The sequence below is a fragment of the Dendropsophus ebraccatus genome, chromosome 7 (assembly GCF_027789765.1).
Source record: "Dendropsophus ebraccatus isolate aDenEbr1 chromosome 7, aDenEbr1.pat, whole genome shotgun sequence".
NCBI lineage: Eukaryota > Metazoa > Chordata > Amphibia > Anura > Hylidae > Dendropsophus > Dendropsophus ebraccatus.
Window position 1 is genome coordinate 106,016,907 of NC_091460.1, and position 25,415 is coordinate 106,042,321.

At 40.6% G+C, this 25,415-nt stretch overlaps 1 protein-coding gene across 1 annotated transcript in view; it reads left to right on the forward strand.

Moving 5' to 3' along the window:
* Nucleotides 1-2,122: 2,122 nt before the first annotated feature.
* The window catches only part of PRKG2 (protein kinase cGMP-dependent 2), a 51,543-nt gene continuing 28,250 nt past the window's right edge, over nucleotides 2,123-25,415 (forward strand). The window contains exons 1-6 of the mRNA XM_069978097.1: nucleotides 2,123-2,224; nucleotides 10,134-10,682; nucleotides 14,542-14,708; nucleotides 18,643-18,756; nucleotides 20,022-20,127; nucleotides 21,539-21,602. Of these exons, the coding sequence (XP_069834198.1) occupies nucleotides 10,147-10,682; nucleotides 14,542-14,708; nucleotides 18,643-18,756; nucleotides 20,022-20,127; nucleotides 21,539-21,602 (987 nt within the window). The 5' untranslated portion in view covers nucleotides 2,123-2,224; nucleotides 10,134-10,146. The remainder of the gene's footprint in view (nucleotides 2,225-10,133; nucleotides 10,683-14,541; nucleotides 14,709-18,642; nucleotides 18,757-20,021; nucleotides 20,128-21,538; nucleotides 21,603-25,415) is intronic.

Here is a 25,415-nt window from a genome sequence, read left to right on the forward strand (position 1 = left end):
TTTGAGTTTGACACCCCTGGTCTAGATCATTGTTTTTCAAACCTAGTCCTCAAGGGCCCTCAGCAGGTTGTGTTTTTCCTTAATCTTTTACAGATGATAGAATTAAAGTCAGTGCATCAGGTATCACCACAAGTGTTCTCTTTATGGAATATCCAAAAATTATGACCTGTTTGGGGTCCTTGAGAAACATTAATTACTTAAACCATACTTAATGGAATATAAGTTTTTCTGTCAAAGAACTTCAGAGAGATGGATAAAAAGTAATCAAAGACGATAACTTCCAATTTTTCAATTTGTTATAAGTGGCATTTAGCAAGTTGCCTGTATTTTCTGTATTGACTGTCAAAAAAGTAGCTTTTCTGATTTAAAAATGCGGCCTGTGGTCTTTGGTAGTTTATGTGCACATTCTGGCCAGATCTTTTAATGGTCAAAAGTGTTCCTGAAACACAAAATTTTTTTATAAAATGTGTATTTATTCAACATGATTCCCCATCACTACTGGTCCTGCTGAGCCTGCCCCCCCAATGTTTCCTTCCACCTGGTGATGCCTTAAAACAAGACAGTGCCCACTGTAACCAGGCACCATAAGAATGATGGCAGTGGGATCGTGGCAGGTGAGTACATACTTTATAATTTTTTTTAGCACAGTGTAATTGCTTCTAAATATAAAAGGAAATGGCCAGAATGCCTCTATCCCTGGGCAGCTTTGTGATTGAGAGAAGTGATTATTGTGCATATTCCTGCACTATACTAATTTTCTTGTAATTGGAGGTACAATTTAAGAGTAACATAAGAAATATCAATAACAGGTTGGTGGAGTGCTGATACTAGGTAACCCAATCAATCAGCTGTTCTGCACAACTGTGGGGCCCAGATATAGACAATGGATGCCTCAGCTCTGTACATTGTGTAAGTGCAGCATTGGGTTGCTGCTAGAAGTTCGTCTGAACCTGAATGCTCTGCATTTCCTTACCGGTGGCTGAAGAAGTTGGATGCGGCCCTAGGGATTCCTGGAAAACATGGATACAGACTATGACTCAAGGTTCGCTCATCTCTAGTTGTTACTGCAATACAGCTCCCTTTGAAGTGAATGAGAGCAGCACTGCAGTAAGCAGTGACCTGTCCACAATGTACAGAGCTAAAGCTTCATACATGGCTTACATCTGGACATTGTGGCTGTGCAGAACCTCGGGAAACCCCTTTAAACTTTTGTTTAGGTGCAATAACATGGTTGACTGTTTTGTGGCCACACTTTAGCCACAATGTTTGAACCTAACCTTAAAGGGGTTTTCCGATTTAACCTTACCTGTTTACCTGTTCCTTATCTACAGGATAGGGGACAAGTATGAGATTACAAGGGGTCCGGCCTCTGTGCCCCCCTGGGATCTCTAGATCTGGGCCCCTGCTCCTTTATTATGAATGGAGCCGTGGGCCAGGACATGACCCGCAGCTCCATTTGTTCTCTATGGAGCCACCGGTAAGAGTTGAGTAGTTTCTGGCAGCTCCATAGAGAATGAATGGAGCTGCAGGTCACACACCTGTGGCTCCATTCATGACAAAGGAGCTGGGCCGCCAATGTAGAGATCTGTGGGGAGGTCGGACCCCCTGTAATCTTGTGGATAAGGGACAAGTAAGGTTAAATTGGAAAATCCCTTTAAGTCAATCCAATTGCAGCACTATATTGCACAGATAATTAATATAATACCTTTTTGAATATCTGTCTACCAATACAACAATACCGACATGTCAGTCCCCTTTCAGGATCAATTCTTATTCCATTATATAGATAGACGTGTAGGGAATATTAGGGAAATTAAAGTATAAAAAAACACAATAGTTCCCTATTTTATACAGGGCTTTGTACTATTCTCAGTATGAAACAACAGTCACTTTCTAGCCGTAATAAACTGAGGGCCTTGTTACTGCCAGAGCCACATTTTTTGCACCTCTGCGTCTCCCTAATCCCACCAGCATCTCATCCATTCTACTCCCATGGGTGACAATAGTGTCCTGCCGCGCCCAGGGCTGCCACCTCCCAACCAGGGGTGTCTTTCACTGTGGGAGGGAGATGACAGAGCAGTCAGTGACAGTGCACCATGTGTTATACAGTGAGGAATCATTGCTCTCCTTCTGTCAGACTGTGCCCTGAGGGAAGAGTGATGACACTGAGAGGCTTCATCTGATGTCCACACAGGGCTGCAGGGAAGCATCTTGTACACAAGAGGTGAGTGTGGGGAAGGATTCCTATTCTTAAGTCAGGTGAACTGAGGACTCAGGTCATAAGGATTGCAATATCAACCAAACATTTATTTCTGACCTGAATGAATATGCTGTCCACTACCTGTAGTGGAAGATTATACCTAGAAGTGACACTAGAGAGACATATAATACATTGCGTATCATTAACAACAATGCTTGGTCAAATGTGACTTTTATTCTTTCTCATTGCTGTAGCAAGTACATGTAAGGGTTAATAAATGTTACACCTGAATGTTTCTTATAGCTAGTGTGACATGTTTTGTAGAAGATATTGTTGTCTAGACTGTTTGATGCCCATTGTTGTCTCTTGTAGCAAAGCTGAAATTGTAACTTTAATAACATTTCATGTGAGGTCATCCAAAGTAAGTGATCATCAAATAGCAATGGAGTTACATTTTCTTTAGACTTCTGTTTATATCAGGGACATTAGGTGTTTGTGTTCAGTAGAGTTCACAAATAACTCATCTGTGCATTCACTATTTATAGGAAACTAGTATGACATGCTGGTGGTTGTATTTGCATTGAATAGAAATGTAAATGAACTCTTGGGGGCTGCAGCCATCAGGTATAGGATAATGCAGTAAGGTAATAGGTATGGTGGCAATCCTGTGTAAAATATGACCTAAAGGAAATATTTTTGTAGGCCGTTTTTCACAGACAGAAAGTTAGGTGATAGACAGAGAGATAGATAGAAGAGAGATATTAGATAGATAGATAGATAGATAGATAGATAGATAGATAGGAGATAGATAGATAGATAGATAGATAGATAGAAAGAGAGAGATACAATAGATAGATAGATAGATAGATAGATAGATAGATAGATAGATAGATGCAAGAGCAACTCACCACATATGCAAGGTGTGCTGGGCAGGGGCCTGCAGACAAGGGGAGCCATTGCTACCTGCTTCTGCAGTGCTCTCAGATAACCATTTGGAAATGACAGGGACCTTTTGTTGGTGTGTGCTCCTAGGTAAGTTTTATCAAGGCATAAAAGTTTCATAAAATAATTCTGTCAGGGATGATCGCTGATGATATCTCTAGTAGGCTTAAAGCATACTTGTCATTTCTGGGGCCATTTCAGGATGCACTGTCCTGTATATCAGGGGCAGGACTCTGGCCATTAGTGCATATGCATTGTACCCACCTTGTTACCTCCCTGCAAACTCTATCTCTGTGTCTGCTTTTCCTATGCTCAGCTGCAGTGAGGATGGATACTAGCCTCTGCACTGCCTCCTATACACTATATACAAACTAAAAACAAAGATACCTGCAATTAGGGCTGGTTTTAGGCAAAGTGAGGCCCTGGGCAAAATTAAAAGCGTGGCCCCAATTAAATGTACCATGTTTGCTGTTGATTTAATGCGGTGATTAGTCATTTATTTACATTCATTTACACAGCATACAGTAGTCCTCAGCTTGAAATCTGTAGCGTATAATCCGCAGCAAACATAGTAGATGTAAAGGTCTCCTTAAAGGGGTAGTGCGGCGTTCAACTTTTATTCAATCAATAACATACATTACAAAGTTATACAACTTTGCAATGTGTGTTATTTAGCCAATCGTAGCTGAGCAGCTGACGACGTGGCAGAGGGGGGGCGGCATGAGGGACGGCTGGAGTGGTCCGGCCGGCCTCCTGAAGATGACGTCCTCAACCCAAGATAGCGGCTGGGGTTGACAGCGAATACATAAGTATAATGCACCACATTTCCAGGGAAGGGGGCCATTCACTTAAATAACACACATTACAAAGTTGTATAACTTTGTAATGTATGTTATTTAGTGAATAAAAGTTAAACTCCGCACTACCCCTTTAAGGGTGTGTTTACATAATAAGTTAGCAGTGGATTTCAAGATGCAAATTACGCAGCAAATCTGCTGCAATACTTAGTATAATTGCGCTTTATGGCCCTTCACTCTGAATATCTGCTGTGAGAATGTAGTGACGGCCATGTTTAACTAATTAACTGCAGGTAAAAATAATAAACAGCAACTGCTTGCCGGCCTGCCCTCATCATGCTCCTCCTTGAGTCTCCAGGTCTCTGCATAGACACAGCGACTCCAGCAGGATTGCAGGCAGGTAACCATGGATTGGTTATAATTTTTACTGGCAGCTAATTAGTTAAATATGGCTGCCACTACATTCTCACAGTGGAATGAAAATCCGTTGTGAGAATCTAGGGCCATAGACCATAATGATATCGCAGTATATTTGCTGAGAAACTTGCAGCGTGAAATCCTGTGCAAACTTGTTACACCGGAATGCACAGAAAAAAGTTTTGCAGCACCTTTCTTCTCTGTGTTGATCAGGTAGTGATGCTACTAGACACCAGCTGCCACAGCATTCATCCACCACTTGGCACATTATATTGTATCCACATATACAACCGCATATATAAACCTAATAATAGAGCGGTCATTAGGGTTACAAGCTTCTGCACTGGGCTCCCTCGCTAACCGCTTATGATGACACTCAGAGGGCCTGTGCCCCGTATGTTTGAGGACCCTAGCAACGCCCCTGCATTCAGGTTACGACTTGTGTTGGGTATCTGTGAACCGGATGGAGAAATGATCATGAATTAAGCTAATTAGCATGTTTTGGTGCACTACTGCCCCATTTAAACCTATCCGGCTGTGGCCGGTCTGCCCCTCCTACTAAATATCAGCAGAGCTGGCAGGTGCACCAAAGCACTTAATTAGTATAATGAATAAACTGTTAATTTTACGGAAATTATGCTGAAAAAACTTACCATCATCCTCAGCGCCCTGTGCCCTACAGGGAGATCAGCAGGATAAATTCTTCTTACCTACTTATAGTTTTCCTTAAGGGTACAAACCCACACACCGTTTACGCAGCAGATACGCAACAAATACGCAGCAGATTTGATGCTGTGTTCAGTTATTTAGATTTAATCTGCTGCGTATTTGCTGCATATTTGCTGCGTATCGCAGCAGTAAATACGCTGCGTATACGGTGTGTGGGTTTATACCCTTAGGGCCACATGTATCATCCTGCGAACGGATGATTTTCGGCGGAAAGTGCCGATTTGCGTATTTTTTTTTATACGCAAATGGCCGATTTGCGAATAAAATATTCGCAAATCGGCACTTTCCGCCGAGTACGCCAGGGGGGCGGAAAGGGGGCGTGTAGTGGGCGGAACGGAGGGCGCGGACTCAGAGTCCGCGCGATTTACCATCTGTTCCACCCAAATATACGCCGAAAACCTACTCCAGTCCTCAGCTGGCGTAGGTTTTCGGCGGTGCGCACCGGCGCGCACGGGATTTATGTAGAGGCAGTCCGCCTCTACATAAATCTCCGTAGCGCCGGAGCTGCGGGGGCATTTTTAAGTCCGGCATAAAAAACGCCGGACTTAATAAATGCCCCCCTTAGGGTATAAACACACACACCGTGTATGCAGCGTATTTACTTCTGCAATACGCAGCAAATACGCAGCAAATACGCAGCAGATTAGATCTAAATAACTGAACACAGCATCAAATCTGCACCATCAAATCGTATCTGCTGTGTATACGGTGTGTGTGTTTGTACCCTTAAAGGTTTTTTTGTTTTTTTTAAAGAATTATGTCCAGGCAGGGGAAAATAAAAAAATAATAATTAGTTACACTTTTCGCACCACACTTTTAGTCATTGCTGTCGTGGAGCTCCTGGTCCAGCTGTGCAGCAGGGTTTGGGGTCCGCGCTCACAGGTGTCCATTCAGGCAATCAGTGACTGCAATGTTGTTCCACCTTAACCACCGATCCCAACCCTTTGTGTATTGACCTTGATCCTGTAACACTAACAACAGTGGGGCAGTAAGGAGGCTTAATGTATTTCTCTATTTTACACCAAAATAACCTAAACCTAGATTCTTTACTCCCCCGCTTTCACAGAGCTCCTGGTCCAGCTGTGCAGCACGTCTAGGATCAGGTTCAACACATGCAGGGTAGGATCAGTGGCTGAGGTGGGACACCGATGCTGCGGTGAATGACAACCCTGATCTTGAATGTGCTGCACAGCGGGATCAGGAGCTCTGTGACAGCAGTGGTATGGGAGTAAGAAAGGAAACTATATGTTATTTTTCTATTCTTAAAATAAAAAAAATAAAAAAAAACTCTCTAAACCGTTCTCGCACCTAGCCCTTCTATTTGAATTTGTACCACTGTTAAACCAGAGAAAAAGCGAAGTGAGTGGAGTGTGGGAGTACAGCTTTTTTTTTTCAAACTAAATCAATTGTTCATAAAAGAGGAAGTAAGAATGAAAAGTACAATATGCCTGAACACGTGCTATTATTATTCATTCAAGTTCATATTTTTAACCACTTGTGTGTTGGTTTTATTTATATTAAAAAACAATCAGGGTGAAAATGAAAAATTCTTTAACTTTCTAAGAGTTTTGGGAGATTTTTTTAAAGCTGAAAGCTGAGCTGTGATTGGTTGCTATGGGCAGTTTACACTTGTATTTTACACCCTTTGATAAATCTCCTTCTATTTATACATCCACACTATGGTGGAATTTATTATTGGCGACATTTCTCACACTAGCTCTTTTTTAGTTACACCATACTTTTCTGTCAAGAAGTTGCACCTTACTTATCGTAAATTTTTTATGTGGCTTTATAACTGAGGCTCCAGTCTTCATGACTGGTCCAGGGTTCTGCATTGTCTTAATTGTATTTACATGCGGTCTGGGCTTTTGTGCAAAAAAAAAAAAAAAAAGTGACTATCTAAATCGGATGTGAAGGATGCAAAACCAAGAACAACGTTAAAACTTAACTAGTCGGCTGACAATGTCATGTATTTTGTCAAAGTTGCAAATTTGTGAGCGAAATAAGCAGATTTACGACAAATTTAAGCATGACTCAAATGATTGTATTGTACAAGGTGATTGTGCTGATATGGTTCCCTGCAGCACAGTACAGATCTACTGTGCAGCTCACGGAGCATAGCAGCCATGGCTGCAACAGGAGCTTTACAAAGGGGAAAAAGGAGTATAGAGGGGGGAGGGAGGTAAATAGTATGGGGGGCTTTACTACAGAGGGGGTGTATACAGTATAGAGGAAAATACCATTTATGCAGTTGTTCCAGTTTCTTTTTTTAAAGTTGCAACTTGCTAAAATATTGGTGGGAGACAACTTATGCTAAATAGCATTGGGATAGTAAATCAAGGCCAATGTTCTAGTGTAGTGTCCACTTTGTTTAGCCCACAGAGCAATGCCTAGATTGAATACAACTGTATCCCCATCTGCAAAAGCATAATAAACATGGAGAAAAGTCCTGTGCAACACATTTTGGACAGAACTCTTGCACAGACACATGTGGGCCATTGAGTAGTGTGTGTGTGTGTGTGTGGGGGGGGGGGGGGTTTGCATATTTTGTCCGTGCTAAAAAAGTAAGTAGAAGAACTCAAGTAAGCCTTACTGGAGATGAACACAAGTTCCATATTCTTCCAAAATGTTAGAGGCATGTGTGAGCTTAGCTAGGTGGACAAAGATTGATTAAATTACCAGTTTAATCTCTCACCAGGTGTGTCATAAGCAAAGACATTAAAGCGTTATGACCCATAAATAAGAATACGATGGCAATCAGAGGATCATTTGTTGTAATAAAATGGACGCACCGTCATCATACAAAAGCCACAAATCATTAACAGATGATTTTTGCCCAAACATTTCCCATTATAGAATGAAATCTGTTTAGCAGCTGTTTTAACTGTAGTCTGTAGTATTTTATATACAATGCTGACAAAACAAGTCTTCTAGTTGGTTGCTATAACTTAAAGGTTATCAACACCCTACTTGGCATTTTTTATCATATGAATGTTGGCACAAAAACATTGTAGGTTGTAGGTTTTTAGTAATATTTTTTAACAATATTATTTTAACTGACTTTTGACACTACTATGTATCACCGAGCAATCGTCTAAACTCAATTGTGACCAAATCAAAGTTTACATGCTTTGAGGGACATTTATTAAGACTCGTGGTCTTAAATACCCCACCAGATTTACTTAGATGCGCACAGGAAAAAAATGCAATAGGAAGTCATACTTACCTGTCTGCGCTCCTCCCAATACCCTCCAGTTCTTGCTCTGGTTTTTTGCTCACTGACAACCCACTCAGCCAATTACTAAGCTGTCCCACCACAGCCAGTGATTGACTAAGACTGTCACAGAGCAAGGGACCAGAGAACAGCAGGAGGAGTGCGGATAGGTAAATAATGAATGATGATGCCAGGAGCTCTGAACCTATTTAAATATCCACAGTACTGCACTGACATGCTGGGTTGGTACAGTAGTGCAAATATTTAAAAAGCACTCTGAGCTGCCAATGCACCTTGACCGAGGTCGACACTATTGTCCAGCCAATGTTATAAGGATATATGCTTCACATATTGGACCCTTTTGGCCCTATCACATGGAGAGATTATTTGCCAATCATCTTCCAAATGTAAAATAATGCACTTGGGTAGAGGAATTTTTTATCTGAGTATCATATCGGCGGTTCTGCGTTGGCAAAGACTTCAGAAGAGAAGGATTTAGGGGTAGTGATTTCTGACAGCCTTAAAATGAGTCACCAGTGCAACCAGGCGGTGGCGAAAGCAAATCGTATGCTGGGGTGTATAGCTAGAGGTATAATAAGTAGGAAGAGGTAGATTGTGATCCCGCTGTATAGAGCTCTAGTCATACCACATCTGGAATACTGTGTCCAGTTCTGGAGACCTCACCTATAGTGATGAGCGAATAGTGAAACATTTGAATATTCAATATTCTTACGAATATCTCCCGAATATTCAAATATTCGAATATTTGATCCCATTAAAGTCTATGGGAACAAGTATTCAATCATTGAAAAACATCTATTCGACCACTTGGAGGTAAAAACCGGAAGCTGGGGATTTTCGAATATGGCGCTTATCAAATATTTTTCGAATATTCGGTGAACTATTTGATAATATTCGATAGATCGAATACCTTACTATTCGATCGAATATCTATTGGATCGAACAGTATTCGCTCATCACTACTCACCTACAAAAAGATATTGATAAAATAGAATGAGTCCAAAGACGGGCTACAAAAATGGTGGAGGGTGTGAAGAATAAATCATATCTTTATATATGTAAAAGGACTAAATAAGGTTCATGAGGGAAATGTTTTTAGGCAAAAATCGTACTCAAGAACAAGGGGACACAGTGAGAGGTTAGTTGGGGGAAAGATTAGAAGCAGCATGAGAAAATATTACTTTACTGAGTAGTAGATGCATGGAACACACATCCAGCAGATGTGGTAGGTAAATCCACAATAACAGAATGTAAACCTGCCTGAGATAAACATATATCTATCCTAAGATAATAAGAAGGGAAATGCTAAAAGAGCAAACTAGATGGACCCAGTGATCTTTTTCTACTGACAATCTTCTTTGTTTCTATGTAATAGACTCTGTAAGAAAACTAGCGGATTGAAGCTCGCTTAGAAAGGATTTCAGACCATGTAATACCACCCTAAGAGATTATTAGGTTTTAAAAAGAGGAAGAGTCCTATGAGAGATTGTGTCCCACAAAAGAAAACAATCTAATGTGTATACAAGCATATTGTTATGTTGTTTGTGTACTAACAAGTGATAACACACGTCATGCAAAATTTGTCTTTATTTTATTCTGATGTTATTTGAGGATATTTTGGTAACAGTTAAATTTAAACGCAGAACTACATGAGAAAACGACTGTGTTCCAGTATCATGTTTACTGCTTAAGAAGAAGAAGAAGAAAATCAATATGCCTTCATTTTAACTACAAGACAAATGCTTAGAGCACACATTGCTGTCATACTGTTGGCTGGGGAAAACTGATTAATACTTTTGTGGTTTCTGTTTAGGGTATCGAGGGAAATGGGAAATGGCACCATGAAACCCAAGCCACTGAGGCAGCCAGATGGGCAACTGATGAACCTCTCTGTTAGTTCCTGTGGCAAACTCTGCAATACCGATCCTCTGAAAGGAAAAGTATGGGAACTGGAAAAACAACTGAAAATGAAAGATGAGGAGCTGACAAAAAGAGAGTACATAGTTCATGAATTGCAGGAGAAGTTTACCAAACAGACACAAGTCATTGCTGAAATCACAGAGGAGCTTCAAAGCAAGTGCGTCCAACTCAACAAACTGCAGGACGTTATCAGCTCTCATAGCGGCAACTTCATTGCGCCTACTATAAAAATGTTGACCTCTTCACCAACTACAATTCGCCATATATCACCTTCAAGAGCTTTACAGACATCACCTTTTAAGACGCTGTCAGGGTTTTTCAATAATAGTAAACGAAAAGGCGCTAAAGAGGGAGTGTCTGCAGAACCCACCACAAAAACCTACAACCAAAGTCATTCGCCAAAGTTTTCATTCGAAAAAGCTCGAGTTAGAAAAGATTCAAGGTAAGATTTGTTCTTGTAGTCAGCTGTCAGTTGGGGCCAGGATGAACTTTACTGACACAAGCTCTTCTGTGACATGCCTGGGTCACTGAATTCTGGTGTCATGCTGTGTGTGAACCCGGCCTTAGGCTATGTTCACACTACGTAAAAGTACACTTTGTACGGTGTGAAAACACTGCTTTATATGCTATGGGATCCCGGCCGGAGCGTATACACATAGTATACGCTCCGGCCGAGATCCCATACGGCGCCACAAAGAACTGACAGTGAATACTGCAGTACCGGCCGGGATGATCTTTGCTAAGACATACATACATACATACACACAGTCAAAAATAAATAAACCAAATGAACAATACTCAATGTACATTGTTTCTTACAATATTACCCACTTTCTCCAGTTTATTGACACTCCTTTAAGAGAAAATAAAAAAAGAATATATATTTATTAAAAAAACAACAACAACATTTACAGGAATCTTATGCCACTAGTAACTATAGATTTTGTGCAGGATTCTGTTGGATTGTATTATTATAGGCTCTCTAATTGTTTTTCTCTTTTGAGACACCTTGTCCTTAGTTAAGAATGAGCTTTTCCTCTGAATACTTTGCCCTAGAAGCCTGGCCATTATACTGTATTTATTGTAATAAACAATAAGGTGCTAAAATCTTAAATTTTATCATCTAGTCTATATGAATTGAATAGATGCTTATTACTGACTGCTCAGTCTCTCTACTGTAGGTATATAACACAACATGTTTTCATGTGCATGACATGGGCTGTACTTAAAGTGCTCTCCATATGGATTGCTGTGTGACCTCCAGCCTCATTAGAAGCTAGTGCTGCTCAGGGAATTTAGTGGCAGGTTGCACAAGTCACAAGGCAATTAGTAATGAATATGCCTTTTGCTGTAAGGGTTAAAAGGATTATTATTTGTGCTTTAATCGATATTCTTGCCTCCAACCATATAGCTTTAATTGGTCTACAGTCCGACTTATTCCAAGGCTTAAAGTTTTGTGGAATATGCAAACCAGAAAGTTGTCGAACAGGGTGTGGTATGTTCATTTATTTCGGTCATGGCAATTACTTAGAGATTTGAGCATCGCTGCTTTTCTTCCATCCCAGCGGTATAATAATCCCTGTGTGATATCATATGACTTATGCAAAATGCCCATTATACAAGATCAGGAAACCATTCATGGTATAAAAGTCATCCATAAATTACACATCTATTTTTATTTCTTTTATTGCAGTACAGACACGTACATGGCATACAGATGTAATGTAGCAGGGCCAATATAGTATAGCAGAAGACATTCTGTTCTGTAAGGTATTGCTGATGCTAATATTCTATAACAATTGGGGAGGAACACATTGTTCTGAGTACTTTATTGGGTCATTAGTCTTTACAAACAAAGCTCAAAGTGAAGCTGGCAGCTCTTCTAACAAATGCTTCTATTGCCCATAAAATTCTGGACAATGTTTTTCTCTTTTTCTTTTGAAGGGAATCTGTCAGGTCCATACCAGGTGCAGAGCTGCAGACACAGGCAGATGATGGGAAGATAAAACAAATGATGCCTTTGTCTTTGCTGATGACCATTTGCAGAGTTATGTATGCCCTCCCGGGGTTTAGAACTATGAAGTGAGCTCAGGAGCTGAGCTTGCTTCATAGAGAGTCAGGGCTATGTGTAGCTGGGTCCTCACCATTAATGACTGCCCTCCGCGATTGCGTGGCTAATCACTATTAACCCTTTTAATGCCACGATTTTAATGCCACAGCATTTAACTGACAGCTGCGCTCCGGTCACTGTCCGATCTCGACCACCACAGTGAGACTGCGGAGGTCACAATAGCTTTAACTGAATGATGGAGGTCTAACATCTCCGTGCAGTAAGCAGTAAGCACGGTGATCTTCTCATAGAGTCTGCCTCTGGCATAGCACTGAACACTAAGGGGACTTTAAAAGAGATTAAAAAAATATATAATAAAAGTAAAATATAATAAAAGTTAAAATTACCCCCCTTTACCACTTTATATATAAAACACATAAAAATACATACGTAAATAAAAAAACATTATATATTGTAGCGTGCATAATTGTCTGATATATTAAGCTAAAACAATAATATTCCTGTATGGTGAATGGCATATACGAAAGGAAAAAATGGCAGGATTGTGGATTCATCAAACTAGAGATTGTGGCCCAAAAAATGGCTACCCAACCAGCCCTGTAGATGATAAAATCAAAGCACTATCACTTTTACAAAACAAGGAAGAAAAAGCAAAAACACAAAAAAGAAAATTGGCGTGGTCCTTAAAGAGGATGTACCATCAGGTACATCCTCTTTAATCTGACCAAGGGATAAAACGGCGCCGTCCCGGGGAAGCTGGTGCCGCGGTCCGTTTTTTGAACCGGACCCCGGTTCCCCGGTTCTAAAAACGGACCGCAGCACCGGCTTCCCCATGAGGGCGCCTTCTATACCTGGGTCAGATTAAAGACGATGTACCTAATGGTACATCCTCTTTAAGGTGTTAAATGTTAAAGGGGAACTATCAGCAGGTTAGACAAATCTATTGTGCATGGGGCGCTGAGAAGGAAGGTAAGTCTCTTACCTCCCTCCTTTACTCCGTTTCCATGCTGTTAGCAGTGTAATCCTCGGTCCAGAGCAGCATTAGGAGCCCTGCGGGCAGTGCTCCTGTCGACTGAACAATTATTTGGCTGACAGTTATTGAAAATGTATGGTCACCTTAAAGGGGTAATCCAGTTAGTCAAGAGTTAGCCCTGTTAAATTCCCACCTATAATCTAAGCGTATATTTTATGATTTGAGCCATTTGTCTGTATCACATCACTGCCTGGGCCACTCTGTGTCAACTCCTCTGTCCTCCCCCTCCCTTCTGGGACAAGGACATGTGATCTCGGTCTCATATGTGGGCCAGGCAAGCTGTAACACCATGGGGGGGATTTAGGAACGGTACGCCAGAGGCGTACTCACACCTGTTAGTGACCACCTGGCCAAAGCAAAAACAGAATGAGCCAGTGGTGAGCGGGTACCCAACAGTTTGTTATGAGAAACAATGCATGCGGGGAGATTTAGTTTCCCATCTGGGTGCTATAATGTAAAACTGGGATCATTTGTAAAATTTTGGAGACAGGGCTAGAAGCGTCATGAAAGGTGTCAAATGATTGTTTGGGCATTGGACAGTGCTTTTGTGCATTTTATTTTTTGTAGGATAGTCAGAATACCCGTTTAAGGAATTATTGGGATGGCTGCCTTGATAACAGTCATAGACTGGATCCATTTATCTGCAGTAGGTGGCCATGTAGGGTCAGGGACCTAAAAGCGGGATGGCAAAAAAACCTCCATGTATTTATACATAGAATAGAAGACCCCCTGGTGGTGCACTATGGGATGTACCAGGCTGTATTTTGGATCTGTACAACTTGGATCCACATGCCATTTGCATAAACTCCTACATACACTGCTTTTCTGCCATGTATAAAATAATAACCTAATTCTAATATGAAAAAATAACCGTAACAGGTAGCCAACTGATCCATTTGAAAACAGTTTCCCCTCTTTTACTATGCTTAGGTCAACCTTCTCTTTTCCCTTAGAAACATATGAAAACATAATTCTAACAGGTCACTTGAGTTCAGGTAACATTATACCAGGAGGGAATGTGGGAAATAACAATGCTGACAATTGACATAAAGAATCTATGTAACTATTGTACTTTGATCTTTCTGTGTTGTTATATTCCGAGAGAGATGTCAAGAATCCGAATAACATTTTTGGAAATAATATTTGTCATTTCTATCTGTTAATTAAAATTTTTGCCCGATTCTGTTCTCTTTAAAGTGAGAAAAAACTGATCACGGAGGCCTTAAACAAGAACCAGTTTCTAAAGCACTTGGATCCTCTTCAAATTTGGGACATTGTAGAATGCATGTACGAGAGGCGATATGCTCAAGCAGAATATATCATCAAGCAAGGGGAACCCGGCAGCCATATCTTTGTATTAGCCGGTAGGTGTTTGTCTCTGGAGGGAACCTGTCGTTATATTATTGCTTCTACCCTTTAGTTAAAGTTCAGCTGTGACTGCATCTAGTCATGGAGAAAAATAGAGCAGGTGATGTGGTCGAGAACTTACAGCCTGCACTCAATGTGTACTTAAGTAAACAGATCTGCTAAAATGGAAGCTGGAAGCCAACAATGAAATACTGTCTTTACACATAAAAACTTGTTATACCCACACTATTTTTGGAGCCTTAAGAGACCACACTTGCTATCCCAATACTCTTAGGGGCTAGCGTTTCACTGGTGTGCCTGCATTATGTATGCAAATCCTAACCTCAGCAAACATCTAGCGTTGCTGACGTCCATGGACGTTTCCAAATGTATCTTGTACCCTTCACAAAATAGAATTTTTTTCTAAGTTCAAAATTATAAATGGAATAAGAACACAAACATTTCATTTACGGATTCGAGCAAGTCTTTCTGGAATAGGAGAGTTAACAATAGTAACAAATAATCCGTATTCTTGTGATAATGACGTCAGAATGTTTATCACGGACAGAAAAAATGTTTCTGTACACCAGAGTGGCACAAAGACATACTAAAATGGCTTGTTTGACTGTACTTAGATGACATTTTGTAAAGGTGATCTTTTTTAACCTTTGTTATATTTAAAGTGTACCTGTCATCATAAAAAACTTTTAAGATCTCCTGGAGACATGGAGTCCAACAGCATCCAAATTGAGTAGCCTTCAAATCTTTATTGTGCAGTCAAGCATATATGATGTTTCGACTTAAGACTTTGTAAAGTATAGTGAGTGGAAATGTCGGATATGCTTGATTGCACAATAAAGATTTGAAGACTACTCAATTTAGATGCTGTTGGACTCATGATACTCAAGTTCTGATATCTACTCTTTGGGATTGTGGGTTTTCCAGCGTTCATTCAGTCCTGCCTATAAAGGGATCAATTGGTGCTGTTGGACTTTTCCTTTAGCGTTTTTTCAGTTAAATGTCATAGAGACATGTGAAAAGTTTTGATCCTTCTGGGTTTGAGTGTTCAGACCCGTACCGATCATGAGAACAAGTTGGAAGAAGTCCTCTTCCAGCTCTGTGTTGATGAGTCGAGCTCCTAAGTCTATGTACAATGACACAAAGCGCGGTCCTCCCCCCGCTCGTTCTCTCAAATGGTTCTGGTTTTAAATGGCAACTGCGACGTTTTTTTTTTTTTTTTTTGCTTATTTAACACACATTACAAAGTTATAAAACTTTGTAATGTGTCTAAATAACTAGGGATGGTCTGAAACTGTTGAGGTTCGGGTTCGTATGAACCCAAACGCTCGGCATCAGATTCCGCTGTCTGCCTGCTCCGTAGAGCGGGTGGATACAGCGGGAGAACCGCCTGGAAAACTGGGATACAGCCTATGGCTATGAGTGTATCCCAGTTTTCCAGGCAGTCCTCCCGCAGTATCCACCCTCTCCACGGAGCGGGCAGACAGTGGGAATCCTTACAGAGAGTTCGAACCCAAACGGAACTCGGTTCGGACCATCCCTATAAATAACCTATCTGGCTCCGATCCCCCCCTTTCTGACCCCCCCCCCCCGGAAGTTAAATAAAATATGTATACCCGATTACGATCGACCCCATCCTCTTCTCCCGGGCGCCATTTTGTGACAATGTCGTCACAGAAGGGGGCGGGCCTGGTCTTGGACATTAAAGGGCTGCTGGTGCACTTGCACACCAGCAGCCTTTTCATTGGCTGGACCATATCACATGGCTCCCAGCTTGCTCAGCTGAGCTTGCTGGAAGCCATGTGATGCCCTCCAGCCTTTTCTCTCCCATTCACTTCACACAGACCCGGAAGTGAGGGAGTTCTGAAAACCGGGGTCGGAGGTGACAGAGTCGCGGGCGGCAGGGGGGGTTCAAGTGCCGATCGTCACCGGAGGGAAGGTGAGTATGATCTGTGTGTGTGTGTGTGTGTGTCCCGCCGGAGTTGTCCTTTAACACTAAGATCCAGGCGGAACAAAACATACACAGTATTTTGGTCAGTATTTTAGTCAGTATTTGGTTAGTATTTTTCAACCAAAACGAGAAGTTGCAAATAACATCCATCATTTCAAAATAACAGCCGTTGTTTTAAAATAACGGCCGTTATTTGCCATTAAATTAAGGCCATCCACTAAATTTCAACAGTGTGTATACATAGGGGGAGATTTATTAAACATGGTGCAAAGTGAAACTGACAAACCTGTCAGTGCACACAGTGGAGAGAGCGGCTCTGGCTGCACGCTCCATAGTGTGCTGTGGGGAGTTATGATGCGGGCACGCATGGATGCGCCCGCATCAGAACTCTGCAGCTGCAAAGATCATCCGGCCGGTACTGCAGTATCGGTCGGGATGATCTTTTCAGAGACTGAACAGGTCACGGAACAGCTAGTCTCATACGAGGTCTGAACATAGCCTAATAATATATAATTATAATAATACAGCAAGTTACAGAACTGAACAGGCAGGGAAAGATGAAGATTCCGGACAGTCTGCAGTACTGCTTGACTAAAAAGAGCTCCAAAGTACTTAAAGTGTCACTGTCGTGAATTTTTTTTTTGCAGAAATCAATAGTCCATGCGATTTTAAGAAACTTTGTAATTGGGTTTATTATCCGAAAAATGCATTTTTATAATTAAAAAGCAGTTTGAAGCTCTCCCCCCTGTCTTCATTGTTCTCCTATGGAGAGAGCCAAAGAAAAGACCAAAACAGGACAACAAAGAGTTAATCTACAAATCCCTTACCCGTTATCTGTTCTGACCATCACCAGTGACCTGTCTGAGCTCGGATTACAGCTGTCACCATCTGTTATCTGCTTTCTGCTGCAGGCTAACTCCCTCCTTCCTCCTCCCCCCTCCCCTCTCCCTAGAGCAGACAGGGTACGTCTCCTGCAACAAGTCACAATTTTCAGATTTTTTGGAGTGGATGAAAAAGAGGAAGGAGGGGGGGGACCTGGGAAAAGGCTTTTTACATGCAGATAATGGCAGATTTGGCTAATAAACCCAATTACAAAGTTTCTTAAAATCGCCTGGACTATTGATTTCTGCAAAAAAAAAAAATACGACAGTGACTCTTTAAAAACACTAAAAGTGTGTTGCAGGGCTGTCTAAAACACAGTTAAACATAAGATTTAGGCCTTTTTCTAAAAAAACTTGTTCACTTAGAACCAGTTTAGGTGGAACCAAATCTTCAAACTAGTTGACTAGTAAGTTTGCCTGTAAGAAGACCTCACTGTGAATACCAGCTGTATCTACACAGCTGTAAAGTATATGGCAGATATACATTTCCAAGTTTTCATACTTAATACACCCTCCTCTTGCGGTATGTCCTGGGAAAGCCACTAGTGCATATATCATATGTATCTATAAGCCCCCAGTCAGAAAAGGTAAGCCAGAGTTCATAAGATCAAAAAAGCTAAATGTAAATGCTAGCCAAACCGAAATAGACTTATAGCAAGTACTGAATGAAGGACCACAGATATTCTTATTTGATGTTAGGGTCCTGGTCCAGGGTATGATTGGACCACACTTCTGCCATTCGGACCACACTGAAAACAGGGTAGTAGGAAGGGACCCTAAACAGTCCATCCATAATATAAGAGGACACTAATTCTGAAAATGATATGTAATAATTGAAATAAAAATGTAAGCAGAGCTCATAGTTTAGAAAACAATACCTGTTGATTTCAAATGTCATATGAACAGAGCGATATCATTTTAAAGATACCATAAAGAAAGTGTACGGTGTATGGTACAGCACTATGGTAGAGTATGTTAGAGTATAGAACAACGCACTATAGTTGACCAATAATTGTAGGAAACCATGTCAAGACATCTTAATGTGTTTCTCAGAGTTTTCCAACAGGATTTAATGGGTGTCAAAAATATTATTTTTTCCAGAGGGTAAAACTGAAGTTTTCCAACAGAACAAGCTCCTAGCTTCCATCCCAGTATGGACAACATTTGGAGAGTTAGCAATACTTTATAATTGCACAAGAACGGCCTCAGTCAAAGGTAAATTTGTATAGCTGGGATTGTAAGCCTGTGAAGCTTTGCAATAAAATGTCACAAAAACATCTTTTAAACTAAAGTTTCAAAAGTTTGGTGTCTGTCCTTATGACACAGCAGAGTGTGCGGTATATGTGTGTTATACTGTATACTAAGGTGAATTCAACTAAAGCTATGTCAGAATGTCTAGTGAAGAAAGTAGAATCAAAAACTGAGATGGATGGGAGCACATGTATGGGTTTTTTCCCACAGCTAAGGGCAACTAGGCAGTTTTTCTGCATACCCCATAACCTAGGTAGCTGTTCAACAAAAGGTTTAAAGGAGAAGTCTGGCCAAAATCAGCTGCATGGAAGCATAACAAACAAGCTCTACTTACCTGTCCCCGTACTCCCGCAGTGTCGCATCACAGGCTCACTTACCAGCAATGTGCTCCTGGATCTCCTGATCCTCCAACATCATGACTCGGGTCAGAAAACCCGTCTCAGCCAGTCTGCGACCTGTGAGTGACCTAGCTGCAGTCAATAACTGGCAAGAGGGGCTCCTTCCCTTGGGTCATGATGAAACTGGAGGCTGGCGGTGATCAGTGAGCCTTTGACGTCGTGGCACTCTATGGGCACAGGGACAGGTAAGTAGATCTTCTTTATTATGTTCCAGGACTCCCCTGTCTGCAGTGGATTTCTTATTTTGGCTGGACTTCTTAAATAAAGTATATACTGAAAACAGCGAGCACTCAACACAATTTACTCTATGTTCTCACACCGTCAAGATGATGGCTGTTTTTGTTGGATGGTCATCATTTCCTGGAAATAAAAGCAATTATTTTAAAATAATGGTTGTTATTTATTGCCATTAAATGGTGGCAACAAAAATTGCCGTAATTTTGATGATGTGTGAGGATAGCTAGATGGTCATAAGGTGTCAGGAATAGAATACCAAGATAATTAAGTAAAATCGGCATTATTGTCTACTGGGAATAGGCTGTACGACTTTCCGAAAAATACTACAAAGTAATACTGCGTTTACACGAAACGATAACTGGCCCGATCGTACGATTAACGATGTCAGAGTAACGTTTTTTTTTCATAACGATTATCGTTCGAATTCGATCGTTATCGCGCAAATTCGCACGATAATCGTTCCGTGTAAACGCAGCATAAGAAATGGCAATGATGAATGATAACAAGCGAGGCTGTTAAGATGCTAGGTAAAATCTGAAAAAATACATTTATTTTGTCTTACAGTTTTATTAACTTTATTCTTTTTATTCAAAGCAATAACTAATGTCAGGACATGGGCCCTTGACCGAGAAGCTTTTCAAAATATCATGAGAAAAACAGCTCAGACAAGACATGAAGAATATCAAAATTTTTTGAGAAGGTAATATTACCTTGAATTAAATCTTAAATATATTATATGTTGTACATTTAGACATCATTTAACGTGTCACTGTCACCATAAAAAAAACTTTTGACATGTCATAGAGACATGTCAATTGATCGGGAGAAAAAGCCAGGAGAAGACCACACTAAACGTGGTCCTCTCATGGCTCTGTGTCACGTGATCAGTGTGGCTCATAATGTAAGTCTATGGAGCCCAGCTGATTATGCTGACATAGGGCAGGGAGCAGACCTTCTGCAACACGCTATTCTCCCTCCCCATTCTGATGATCGGTATAGGTCTGAACACTCAGGCCTAGACCGTTTAAAACTTTTGACATGTCTCTGTTACATGTCAAAAGATTTCTGTGATGACAATGACACTTTAAGATGTTAGGCTATGTTTCCACATATGCGTTGAGAATGTATTTGGAACACCATGGGAACTAAGCGTCCAGTTTTTCCTCAATAGCCGTGTGATGTTGTATGGATTATCAATAGAGATAAGCGAACCGGGGTCGGGTTCGAGTCGTTCTGAACCCCAACGTTCGGTATTTGATTAGCTGGGGCTGCTGAACTTGGATAAAGCTCAAAAGTTGTCTGGAAAACATGAATACAGCCAGTGACTATATCCATGTTTTCCCCATAGCCTTAGGGTTTTATCCAAGTTCAGCAGCCACAGCTAATCAAATGCCGAATGATCGGGTTCAGATCGACTCGAGCATGCTTGAGGTTCGCTCATCTCTAATTATCAATAACATTGCACGACTATTGGGAAGAAAACCCATTCCAAACGTATGTGTGGAAACCCAGCCTTAGAGGTTTTTCACCTCAACAACACAACATCTGATAATAGATGGCGCATTATAACTTGCTAATTTGCTTTTCCAATTTTTTTATTTTTTTTTCTGGTAGTCCAATGACAGTCTAGCTGAATGTCTGAATTATGGGCTGCCTAACAACCACAGTTTCTTTAGGTTGTCCAGTAGCACTACGTCCAGTAGTACCTCCGATTGAGGTATTATGATTTTAGAAGTCAGGGTAAAGATAAGGACATCCTGCCTGGCATACAAGTGATAGGTATAAAGTTCAGTGTTGAGCGAGCACTAAAATGCTCGGGTGTTCGACTTGAGTAACAAACCCTAATGAAATGAATGGAAGACTTGAGCACTGAAGCAGTTAACCCTGGACGGTGCCTTAATTGTTTTGTTCTAATTTTTGTATGTTTTGACTGCTTAAACAAAACATACAACACTTAGAATGAAAAATATGCAATATGTTTCTGTATGACACATTAGAACTCCAGTGGTATGCCGGCAATTGCAGAGGTTCGCTCATCTCTATTAACATGCATGTTATTTAGGGGAAAGCATAATAAATTATATTTAATGAATGTTTCTTATTTGTCATAGTGTATTTTTGTTGAAGAAGCTTCCAGACGACAAGTTGATGAAAATTGCAGACTGCTTGGAATTGGTAAGGCGATATGAAACAGACAGAATTCATTATTTTTTATTTTTTTTTAAAGTACAGGTATAAAGGTGGTGGTAAATTTGGCAATTGTTCAAAACAACATAAATCAAAGTGATACTGTGTGGCTTAAATTTTGTATACCTCACGTCTCGGGCCCACGTCAGACACCTGGAAGCGGCCGGGAACCGGGCACCGGAGCGGACGTCTTTTCCCTCGGCCACCTTGTCCCCGGTCCCAGCGCAAAAGTACCCCCACGCTGGAGTATCCCTTTAAGTTGTTTTGGAGCTCCCGGCATCATTATGATATATGATGCTTGGAAATCTAAAATTTGTCCTGTTGCACACCATCCGTATATATGGACCGTGCACAGAATGTGTAAACAATGCCTTGAGGCTCTTTTTCATGGGCCTCATATCAGGAACAAGCATTCATATGAACATGTCACTTACCAGCTGACAAATGAGCAAATACATCACTGTTGGTCCACAGTATCTGTACGTTTATGTGGGCATAAAAGTGCTTGTTGGTTGGCAGTGCATATTCTGTTTTAGAAAGGAGATGTTCAGCTAACATCATGCAACTATTTGCGGGGCGAACGATAACATGATTGACCATTCGTCTCTCATGCAGTGTGCTTCAACCTGAAAAAAAAAAAAAGCCATTAAAACGGGCGCTAATTGACTTCATAAATATTTAGTCTGTGCTTGTAATGGGCAATTAAAATGTAAAAAAACCCTGTCTGTTTTGTGGAAAGCTCAATGGTATTTTACAGTGAATCTGTACCACCCTGCGACCCACTCACACACACACTGCTGGTATCGTTTTGATCCAAGTTCGGTCCCGTGGCCTACTGATGCCTTTCTTTTGTAACAAAACAACTGTTATCCCTGGGGCGTAGTGCCAAAGAGGTGGGCCCTAGAGTATCCATGCCCAAGGCCTGCGCAGCTTCTCAGGTCTTCTCTAAAATTACGGCCCCTGGGCATCATCATCTTTTTCACCGATAGAATCCGAACCTCATCAGCTTCAGGTGCAAAAGTACATGTGCTGGATTCTATCAGCGCAAAAGATGCAAAAGACTGAGCAGGGGGTGTTGCTTTAGAGAAGGAGAGTGGGGAGGAAGACCCCAGCGGATGCCTTATGCCCCACCAAATACTCTAATCATATAAATAATATTTAATTAATTAACTATAAATCTATTTCTTCTGGAAAATCATAATGTGAGTCAGGTAGAGAATGTAGGTATACGGCTAACAAAAATGTAAAGCTTGCACCAACCTCAATTTGTCAAATGTAGAGTACTGCAAAGAAGATGCTTAAAGCATGTTCAACATGAGTCATGATCATTCAGAAATGAAACCTTGTAAAGAAATTTTTTTTACATTTTTGAAATGTCAAATCTCAGGACAAGGGGCTACCAGAAACTATGTTCCATGTGCCTCTAAAATGGAAGAAAGTGAGACATACGCAACAGTATTTTACCAAAGCACAAGAGAGCTCATTAAAGGAGTCCTATGTGTGCATGAAACAAACTAAAAGAGGGCCCAGTGAGTTTATTTTCTTGGGCAGAAACATAATATGGAAGGTGGCCACTTCAAATACACGCAGAGGAATCACACACTCCATTTCTGAAAGATTTAGCAGAAAGAAACTATTTTCAAGGTGTTGACTTTATGTCAGTCCTGTGTTCATCATATAATTTAACTAGAAGAAAGGCAACCTTCTATTGAAATCTAGTCAAAGAGCACTTTGCACTTAAGTGTAAATTACACCGCCAATGTATCAATGAGTATTTCATAGAAATTCCCTGGTGTCATTTATTAATTCCATGCCATGATGATACAGTGTTTGCTCTCCCATTTCCCAGGGTTTTGATGATGAAATCATTCTGAACAGGTCTTCTTGGATCTGCTCCCTCCAGAGGGTTGGCCATGTAACGTAACACTGACACAGATGTTACAAATTAATAATTCAGCGTAATTTCACCGAAGAGCACAGTCATTTTTCTTTAAAAGATGAAAATGTGTTTCTAATAGAGTATGTGGAGAGCAGACGTAATAACCACTAGAGAATTCCATTCTGATCCCAGATATTAAATCTAGAGGTATGAGGATTAATGGGAGTGCACTTTGCCTGCTACCTCTTCACCTTTCACTATTTAAAATAGGATGTTTCAAGGCTGTTTAGCTAGCTTTTTGTCTTTGTGTTTTCCCCTTTAAAAAATAGATGTTTACCATTGCCCAAAATAGATGTTTACCATTGCACGTAAAATTCTTGCCAAAACTCCGATTATTTTCATCATACTATTATTACTATTATTTTTTAAATAATAATAATAATAATAATAATTATTATTATTATTATTATCTGTTTTTAGAACAATAGGTTAAATATTATAGTTAAATATTAAATTTATATTATTATAGTTAAATATTAAATATTAAAAAATGACAATTATAATATTTATAATAATCTACTATATATTGTAATATTGAATAAGAAAACACCAGATCTTTAGCTTCAATTCTTCAATTTATTATTATTGGCTGCACATCTTGCTGTGTAAATAGGGAATGTGTGGCCGATAGCAAAGGGAAACTGACAGCATGGATATGCATATATTCGTGCTGTCAGTTTCTAGATTACAAGCAGTTCAGAAATACTTAGTGCTTTGCTGTGTGATCCGGCATCCTGCTCTATGCCTCTCCTGAGAGCAGGATGGGACAGTTAAAAACCAGAATGCTGGATCACATGAAGCCCAGAAGGTAAGCATATACTTCTTGTGAACTGGAAACTGACAGCACAGATATATGCATTTTAGTTTCCAGGGCCGCACCAACGATACAAGGATCATTTATGTAGCCTGGCTGCTTGATTTGTTGTGCTGTGTAAAGGCACTGCAAGCGAATGGTAATCTTGCTGATCGGTGCTTGTTTGTGTCCTAGTAAGGCCCAATATTGGGTTGTGTAAAAGGACCTGTAGACAGTCTTAACGTTCTGATAGGGCAGGGGACCTTTATTATGTTGCTGGGCTATGGTGTTATTGAATAATCCAAACTTTTATTGCTATGTAAATGCACTGGGGAGAGTCCTTTACTGTTTAGTGCACTGATCCATCCACCTGCCAAGATGTTTTAAAGAAGCCAGCAAGCAGATCTGTGCACTGGGAGCTAAAGAACCACCCCTAGTGTGCTGAATGCCCTCGTTATCAATAAAAGGTAACATTGATGAATAAGGGCGCAGTATTTTAGTTTTTTTACTTTTTGCGAAGTTTGTAACAAATTTCTAAAGATGGCGGTCGCCCAATTTAATACACATAGAAAGTAGAAAACAAAAAAAGAAAAGGGGGGTATGCTTACCTGTCTATGCTCTGTCAGTGTCCTCCTGATGGTTTCCGGGCTTCCAACCTGCTCAGCCAATCACTCACTTAGATGGGACATTGCTGCAGCCAGTGATTGTCTGAGCAGGCTGTCACTCCTGAGACAGCTTAGAATCGTCTAACCTGCTGCCAGATTTCCTTTAAACCGGGGTTTCTGTCATTGTGTCTGGCATCTTACTGCATACTCTACTATTTTTTTTCCTTTCTGAGATCTTTGAAGGGATCTATGAGGGAGAGAGACTCTTAACAGAACCTCTGACACAGATGTGAACTAAGCCTTATTAGTGCATCATATGTAATGCTCTGTGGTCCAAAGTCTACTCTCATAAAAAAGCTACTTTCATTTGCCAAAGTTAATAGGTAAAGCCAGAGGGTTTCATTTCCTCTCTTATTTTATAAATTTCTCAGTAACTTTTACAGATATATAGAATTTTCATAAAA